Raw genomic sequence first — 9,543 nt, forward strand, 5'->3', positions numbered from 1 at the left:
GCTCGTTGAAGACAGCGGTGATACGTGCTTTCACATCAAGTCTCCGCTAGATCTGTCGCTAGTCGCTTTTGACAAAATAAAGTCACCAAGAGGGGTTGGAAAGTCACCAGATCTAGTGAGAAAGTTGCCAAGTTGGCAACACTGTTTGATGCTGCTGGGCAGACTGACCACTGGGAACCTCTGAGCTCTCCTGGTCCACTCTGTGGAGGAATCATGGAGAATGAGCCCACATCATGTCTGTCCACACACAGAGACACACAAGCTAAAGGTCCATGAAGTCAGGTTTGATGTGACAGCCAATCAGAAGCCTCCCTGTAGAGGTGAAGGTTCACTACTCCTGATCCCACTGAGAATCTGATATCACTGATAAAAGTGCATGTTGGATAAAAACTGATGAAATATATCTTCAATCTTTTAATAAGCAATAAATAATAAACATAATGACAAACTTTTTGTGACAAGTCTTTGTGAATGTTTGAAGTTCTGACCTTCCAACAACAGCTCCACTGAAGTTAATAGGAGGAGCCATGGACCGGTCGCTCCTTATGGACTCAAAGCTGGTTCCGACTCCAGATTCACGCCCAGGTCCAGATTCACATCCAGGTCCAGGGTGTGGTGTGTCTATGACCCTAATACACACACAGAGGTTTGAGATTGAATGTTAATAACAATGATGGTGCAGTGATGGGACTCATGGACAGTTAGGGATCCTCCTCTGACCTTAGATCTGTAGGAGGGGCTTCCTCCTCAAGTTGATCCATGCTGTTGAGTTCACACACTTTGTAGCTTCACCTGCAGAGGAAACACATCATTACCAGCTCACATGTCCATCATGTGTCCAGCTGCTCCTCCTCTGATTGGATCTAACTCTCTGTTTCAGTGTTAGGGCTTTCACACCAGCAGGGCTCCATGCCAGTTCTGGTTCTCGAACATAATCATGTACCAGCCTGCGCGTTCAGACCGAAGTAATAACAGGTTCATAACCTGAAAAATCGGTTCTGAAGGGAACCAAGAAATAGTCGGTTCTTTGAACCATGTCATCATCAGTGGGAGTGTCGTATTCTAGGCTGTGAAGACGAGCAGGAAGGAGGAGCAGAAGGCAGCGACTACAACCTGGAGGAAAACAATTTGTTTACTCCTGGCATTAAGACACGTTTCCAGTGATCAGATTGTAATCGCATAGAGCCTGACCACATGAAAGAACAGGTGTAAACGCATCCAAGACATGTTGAGGACGGATTGTGATCCGATAGGTCAAACCACCTCCAAAGGTGGTCAGAGACCAATGGCCCTCATTTATCAAACGTGTGTATGTAGCCAATGTTATCTGGCCCGGGGCACTGGTCCCTGCAGCTGCTTGCCCTGTGGCCCTAATAAACCGCTCCACCACGCAGACTCAAAAGTGAAACTTAACTTGAACCAGGAAACTGGGTGGGGACCGTAGAGACTAGTCAGAACAACCTAGTATTGTCTGAAGAACATCCAGTGTCCACAGTTCTGTGCTATAGGTATTTTACAGAATTCACAAACCGTCAGACATCTGTAGCTATGCCCTGTATCTGAATAAAACAGGCAGCGCTGGCAAGATTCAGTGAGAGAAGCACATGAATAGGCCTAATTATGTGTAGTAAAAAAAAAAAAAAAAAAGAAGAAAGAAAAAAAGAAAGCCTAATAGATATTGTACATTTTTGTTTGTTGATTATTAGAAATCAGGCCAATATGTAGGCTACATAAGAACATGGAATAACTGTATGAAACACATTGATTTCTGATCAGAGTGACTGCTGACTTCACAGATAAAGACAACAGAACCAACTAAGGATAAATTTAACCTGCTTTCCAACAACCGACATGAGGCTAAATTCAGCCAATATATCCCGGCTTAATCCCTTATCTAGGTTTACAACAACTGGTTTGATAAATGAGGGCCACTACGAGGAAGAGGAAGCTGTTGCACTTCTAGCCTATACAAGGAGGAAGTAACACAAGTAACCTACCTCAGAACTGAACTACACTAAATGTAGCCTACTCAGTTACTGTGAAGAACCTGATTCTGATTATTGATCCAACAACTAGGAAATAATAGGCTAGTCAATATACTATATTCAGTATTGACCAGTGATAACAGCTTCTGCTCTTATTCCAGCACTATACAACATGGCGGATGCGGTTGTGTCGGTTCAGACTTTACAGTTACAGCTCTGCCTCAGCTACCTGGATGACTGCTCTTTGCTCTTCCTCTTTTTCAATGAATTGTTTCAACTAATTCATTGATTGAAAACCCAGCGTGGACCTTTGGAGGTGCAGGTGCTCAAAAAAACCATAAAAGTACTTTTATTATGAAAAAATGACAACTGTTTTACCAAAGTTGTTATTATAATAATTATTATTGTTATTATTATTATTAATTTTATTATTATTAATATTATTATTATTATTATAAAAGAAAGTAACTAAGAGACATAGCCTACAGAAAGAAGTCTGACATTTTTTCCCCGCAAGCAGCACACTGCTGTAACTTCGCAGTCGCGCTCACACGCAGAGAGATAACGTTCACTCCACTTCGTCAGTCATCTTATAATAAACCTAACAATAAGCTACCACTGCAGAAACTACTCACCAGGCCACCAGTTGTACAGCACCAGGCTCCTCACGTTTTACAGCGAAAATAATCATTCTTACAATACTAAACATTTAGAAACCAAACAGAAGCAGCTTATCCGACATTTCTATGTTGAAGTTTCTCTGGCTGATGAATAACTCCCAGAGTCTCATAACTAACCATATTCAAACGTGTCTCCAGAAATATTTTAAATGTGTGCCATAAACGATAACATATGATATCAGTACATTAGTAAAACATTAGAACTGGTTACGTTACCTTCACAGGAAAAATAAACCGCTCCACCACACAGATTCAAAAGTGAAACTAAACTTGAACCAGGAAACTGGGTGACCGTAGAGCAGGCGCGGCGTTATGGGTGGGCCTAACGGGCCTGGGCCCACCCACTTGTACAACTGGCCCATCCAAAATGACAGGGTGAACATAACTTTAGTTAATCTAAGGTTTAATTATTTATTTATTTTTATTTCAGATAACTTAAAGCAGATATCAGTGGAATGTTTTTGTTAATATAAGTCCTAAATAGTCCTATTTTCCGTCAGCAATCACTTACATGAAGTATTTCAGCCTAAACACGAGTCTCTCCGTCACTCTGCTCTGCTGTAACCCGAGGAGAAAATTTTCCTTGTGGGATACAAGTGTTATCCAATGAGGAGAGAGAACGGCATGAAGGGCTGTGTGTGCAGCCAAGGGATGCGCGTGAATGTGGTGACGTAGCACGAGGACCAATTGATGCCTGACAAGGGCGGGGGCTGCTAACTCATGGTGCGTTCAAAGAAACTCGTACTTTGTGTTTTTCCTTCCTGTGAAGTCATACCAGTTCGATCTGGTACGAGTTCACGGGTCGGAAGTTACGAGTGGCCGTTATAGGGAACTTTCACAGACAACAGGATGGTAAAAACACGAGCTACGGGTTACCTGGAACGCTACCAAGTCGTAGTTGTGACTTGAAGCTGTAACTTACGGTTTCAAAAGCCTGCCTTGAACGCAGCATTAGCCGAAACGGCCGTGAAGCTGATATCTGCTTTAAAGCAATACTTACCTTTCTGGAACTTTTGCACATTTCTTTGTCTAAGTTAAAATGCTATTAATAATCTGATGATACATTAAAATGTAAGAGAAACCCAACAGGGTTAAAAACTCATCATTTTTTCATTCTCATATAATTCTGAGAAAAGTCTGACCAATAATATTATTCGGTCCGATTAATAAGATTTGACGAGCGACCGAACCTACTTAATATGTAATCACTTTGTGCACCCCTCTCCTCCTCTCCCCCCTCCCGACCAGGAAGAACGCTTATTGACAGAGCAGTAGCAGGACATGAGCAGAGGAGACTAGAGTCACTCACAACACACACAAGAAAGAAGGTTTTTGGAAATAAATAGTTTTTTAAAAGACCAATAACTGCAGCCGCAGCTGGTCGTGGAGTTTCATGTCTGATATTGTAACGTTGATAGTGATCAGCCCCGAGTGATACGTAAACACAGGAAGTCACATGTGTCTATAAAGCATCCAGTGCTAACGGCTAGGGGGATAGGCTACTGTTAGCTCTGTGCTAACGGCTAGGCTACTGTTAGCTCTGTGCTAACGGCTAGGCTACTGGGGGTCATCCCTATGTTCCCACAGCCCTATGTTCCCTCAGCCCTATGTTCCCTCATTTCTAACTTTTGTCGTCACTGAAAATTAGGCCCTATGTTCCCTCAGCCCTATGTTCCCTCATTTCTAACTTTTGTTGTCACTGAAAATTAGGCCCTATTCCCACAGCCCTTTGGTCCCACCATTGGTTGGGTTTAGGCAATGAAGAAAGGAGTTGGTTAAGTTTAGTAAAAAGACCAGGTAGAGGCTAGACAGGCCAGATAGACAGAGTCCAGATAGGTAGAGAGAGTCCAGAGGGAACATAGGGCTGAGGGAACATAGGGCTGAGGGAACATAGGCACGCTCCCGGCTACTGTTAGCTCTGGGAGTTCTCAGCGGTCCGGACCCGGTTGAACTCCGGACCGGCGTGGCTCGACTCGGCTCGGTCTGGATTTATTTTCGGCCTGAACCAGCGCATCAGGTGGCACTGGTCCGGCCGCCAGCCCGGCTCGTTGAGAACTGTAATCTGTAACAATCACTTCCCCTGCGTCTCCAGTAGCAGTAGGCTAACAACAGTTTATTATAAAACTCATCAGTCATCATCACTGAGTCCGTTTATACGGTTTAAAACTCCGGTGTTGTGTTTGTTTGTGTTGTTCCCGTTTCACTCGCGTTCCTGTTCTGTTTACCGTTGCCATGCCAACGCATGCAGCAGGGAGGGAGGGGGCTCGTGGAGGTGCAGGAGGAGGGAGAGGTGGGTGGGACTTGTGAGGGAGGTGGAGCTGTTGATTTTCAAATGTTTGTGCTGTGCTGAGTGAAATGCCAGATCGGTAAGTATTGCTTTAACCACAGGTTTAAATGTGTCAGCATTTGGTGATTTTCATTTAAGCAATATCACACGAGAGGGAGCGCTGTTGTACTGTATATCAGCACGGGTGTGATTCGCGGCCGAGTGCCGCAGATAATCACACCGCAGGGAGGCAGAGGGCAGGCTACGCTGCCTCATTGCGTAACTCTACTGAGTGTGAGCGGCACGTACCTTCACGTTGCTTTCGTGAATTGTAAACAAACAGACGCCCCCTCGGTTTTAGCGTCCAGCAGTTTAGCAGCTAATTCAACAGCAGTGATGGATAACTGTACCGGAGAGGCTCAACATGAGCTTCATTTGAGGAATAAACGGCAGCTTTTACCTGACGGGAGACCGACGCCTGAGCTACGGTAGCTAACAGCTAGCAGGTTTTACCTACTTTTTCCTCTCTCCCTCCCTCCCTCCCTTTCTTATACACGCACACACACACGGCCCAGGTTGTCTGTCATATCTGTTGTAAACCTTGTAATAACAGCTTGTTGAGTACAGTTAACGGTTTGAGTGTGGATTATTAATTGTTAACGGTTTGTTTAATGTGAGTGGTGGTCATCGCGTCCTGATGAGTTGGGTTTTAATAACAGCTGATAACGTAACTGTGTAGATGGCGTGGATTGTGATGAGAAGGTGTTGCACATATTTTAAGACTTATCTGTGCAAACCATTGTGCAAAACCTGTTCGTTGTGACTTTTTGCGTGATAAGATGATTTGCCGAATTCTTCTTCCATTCCTGCAGCCTTTTGTCTCAATGTTAACGATGGCAAAATGTCGAGATATTTTATTACTTTATGAAAATAAATGTCTGTGAGTTAAAAAAAGAAGTGGGCTACGCATTTCTGATTCGATTTTGCTTTTCGTGTATTTGGTTAAACACATAGCCTAAGTAACAGAGAGAGAGAGAGAGAGAGAGAGAGAGAGGGGTCCGCTGGGTGAGCTAGATTAACTTTTAACGGGAGAGAGAGCGGCGCACCGCGCTGTCAAAGCTCGTCTCAGCCATAGGTCTCAGCAGATGTGTGCTTTCAAGGCAATATAGACACGAACGAGTCATTCAGGAATAATTTTCAACTCTATGTATGTTAGTGTTATTTTTTCCTAAGTAGTGGCCCATCCAAAATTACTGTGGCCCGTCCAAAATTGAAATCCTGGCGCCGCGCCTGCCGTAGAGACTAGTCAGAACAAAAAGATAAGTTATGAACAAGTTCGGTTGTCCTTTAATTTTGTTTACAAACAACCCTACAAACTACCCATAACTCACTTGGGGCCCGTTGTTCGAAAGTAGAATAAAGAAATCCAGGATAAGTGGAAAAGCCGGTTAGACAACAGGTTCGAGCGCCGAGCATGCAGGCTGAGGAGGAGAGGCTTGGTCAAGTGTAGTCTGGGACCGTTGACTCGCTGTTTTACTAGGAAACGGATCCAGGGCAAGAGACACAGACCTTTCCGTCAAAATAAAAGCACCAAGCTAATAAAATGCGGTGAAACTCTTTAATTTAAAGGTGTACAGAAATGGCCGTTTGTCCTGTTTGTCGCGCCGAGTTGTCACGAGCTGCAACACGAGTTTACCCGAGTGAGGAAAACGAATTTGATTGGTCGTTATCCAGCGGGCGGGATATTCAAAGCTTGGGGCGAGCCCGAGCTCCGTGTGTGTGTGAGTGTCTCAGACATTTGAATGACGGATTACGGATCCAATATCAGTGGCTGGTGAATCGTGTACAGGCTGACGTATAATCCATGCGCCTGCATTATCCAATGCGAAAAAAAAAATACACACTTTCATCCCGGATTTACTCAAAAATAGAATTTTGCACAAAGTTTGGCCTACAACGTCTGAAAGATGAGTTATTACATTAATTTTATGACCCAAAGTGGGCTCAAATTCAATTTTCTTTTCTGTACACCTTTAAGGAATATAATTTACAAGAAAGTCCCCAAGCCATTAAGTTAACATTTTGCTTCTATTGTATTAGTTAATGTCTATAAGTTTTATGTTGGTGAACACTTTTATTTTATTTTGGTGATTTCAGTATCCACTACAGACGGGAACCAGAATGCAAACCAAATTCGGAGTTAACAGACACCAGGCTCTTTGCTTGTCTGAAGAGCCTGGTGACCCGAGGCTAGGTCAAGTGTAATTCTCTCGTCAGTAGACCACAGAGATAGATCACAGATTCACTGATGAGAGGACAGGTGTGGCTACTTTCCTCCAATCAACAGCGGATCTTAATGCTGACGTAAGGTAATGTCACAACTCCCTTTCATAAATCAACATGATTCAACTTCTACTGCTCATCATTAGGGGCAAAGTGCACAACACTTTGACTTAATGATGTGCAGTGGAAGTTGATTCACTGCACAAATCTGAAGTAAAGTTTATACAGCACAAATACAAGTGGCCAAAAGAGCAACAGGTGAAAATTAATAGATGGACACAGATAGTGAAAATAGTGAGTATTGTCTTAAGAACATCCACAGTGAATTATGTGCTATATGTGTTCACAAACCGTCAGACATCTGTAGCCCTGCATCTGAAGAAGCAGGCAGCGCTGGCAGATGCAAAAATTCAGTGTGAAAAGCACATGAATAGGCCTAATTATGAAAAAAAAAAAGCCTAATAAATATTGTAAATGTTTCATGTTGTTTGATTATTGTAACTGCATTTTGTTTGTTTATAAATCAGGCCAATATGTTCATAAGAACGTGGAAGATAGATAGTCCCAATTAATGTTAATGAACACAACTGTCCGCATATAAACTGTAAACGTGATTTATTTCCTCAATGTTAATATTGTACGTCAGTGACGTAACATCCGGATCCGTCGCTAAGTTCTGCATTACTTTTACCACTGGATGTGAGTTTTCCCCATTTTCCCATATGTGTCCTAACGTGTAGAGAGGGTGTCTAGAAGACGTCACACAGGTGTCATAATACGGGATGAGCCGCTTCTTCTTGTTACTGTCTATTGGTGTTTGTGTCCATGTAAACTTTAAGTGCTCTAACAGCAGATTTGTCATTCAACACTAACTACACTAACCTGGTGTAATTCTGAGCTTTGACCACCTGATGGAGCCAAACCACCACGTTGAGCCAGGAGCGACTCACCTCACTGTTTCTGGAGGAAACATCATGGAGGTGTTGTTTACAGGAGGAAGAGCTGCAGCTCAGGATGAGTGAGATGAAATGTTCCTGTGTGTCTGGTCCCAGGTGGAGAACCAGAGGCTTCAGAGTCAGGACCTGAAGGAGACACGACAAACACAAGGTCAAACAGCCACAGGACAAGAAAACTAACAACACAACGTTACCAGACAGAGTTGTTTTAGAGGGAAATTCATGCAAAACCACTGATGCACGTTGCCTTCAGGGACAGTTTTTCATCAAGCAGTCTCTGTATTTCCCTCTACAACAACTCTGTCTGGTAACGTTGTGTTATTATCTCATAGCGTGGTGAATGTGCAGGTCACAACTTGTCCACCAGAGCGTTGTGGAGTTGTTGGATTGTGTATTTGATGAGTTTGATGAGGGAAACCAAGAAATCCCATGAGCCTCGGCAGCATAGTCTGAAAACACTCGAGAAGCCAGACGACAACATCCGCTACGTCACCGAACAACGTGCGTTTGATTTACACACACAAAAAAACTTTATAAACACTCACCCCATTTACAAAAGACAAAAGGCGGCAAAATGGCATATCAATAAAACTTTATTGACAAACTAACACACCATCACATTTAATAACAAAAACTTCATCTATAAACGAAAACAAGTTTACAAGAATCTGTTAGAAGAGTTTAAAATTTACTGATTTAATTCAAGCCCCACTGTGTCACTTTGTAATGCTGTCTAGGTTGAGTTTTTTGCCGAAAAATAAACACAAGACAAGTAAATGAAATCCATCTTAATCATCACCTGTGGGTGGGGGCTGTGTCTGCAGCGCCCCCTCCCCCTGCCTGTATTTTGGTCTTTTGCTTTGTTTTGTTGTGCACGGGGACGTTTCTAGGTGGAGAGCGAGAGAGTCTGTGTTTTCTCTCCAGCCAATGACAGAGCTCAGGGTGGGGTTGGACCATGGTTGGACAGGTTTGGCCTATCTCTCTACTAAATTCAGGACTTAGTAATTACTACCCTTAGGAGCTCAGGTGAAGCCACGGACGGATACCCGGACGTCACCGACAACTAAAGTCTTGAGTGGTAAGTTTGAGGGCCGTGTGGTGAGCTAGCTCGATGCTGACTTCGGCTAGTGGTAGCGGTTAGCATCCACAGCTCCAGCTCTTCACTCGGTATTTCCTTTCCTTTGTGGTCCTGACAACTGCTTCTGCTGAAACAAACTGAAACGAACAAAACTCCAGACTCTACCTTTAACAAAAATCAATTATTTAGTTCAAAAGTATGTCTTGCATTAATGAGTACTTAACCCTATCTACAATCTGAAGTGCTCTACCCCTACCCTAACCCTAAGCTTTGAATTTGGCATTCATATTTACAT

General features: G+C 43.3%; 1 protein-coding gene and 1 long non-coding RNA gene across 3 annotated transcripts in view; both read left to right on the forward strand.

Annotated features, from left to right (window-relative positions):
• The window catches only part of LOC311001087, a 441,127-nt gene that overhangs the window by 133,813 nt on the left and 297,771 nt on the right, over window positions 1-9,543 (forward strand). The gene's annotated exons all lie outside the window — the stretch shown is intronic.
• LOC311000978 (polymeric immunoglobulin receptor-like) overlaps window positions 7,959-9,543 on the forward strand; it is a 98,362-nt gene continuing 96,777 nt past the window's right edge. The window contains exon 1 of one of the 2 annotated variants that reach the window (XM_083991909.1): window positions 7,959-8,013. In XM_083991909.1, coding sequence (XP_083848035.1) covers window positions 7,997-8,013 — 17 coding nt within the window. In that variant the 5' untranslated portion in view covers window positions 7,959-7,996. The remainder of the gene's footprint in view (window positions 8,014-9,543) is intronic. The other variant, XM_083991908.1, reaches the window with a different exon arrangement.

Source organism: Trachurus trachurus (assembly GCF_905171665.1).
Source record: "Trachurus trachurus genome assembly, chromosome: 2".
Lineage (NCBI taxonomy): Eukaryota > Metazoa > Chordata > Actinopteri > Carangiformes > Carangidae > Trachurus > Trachurus trachurus.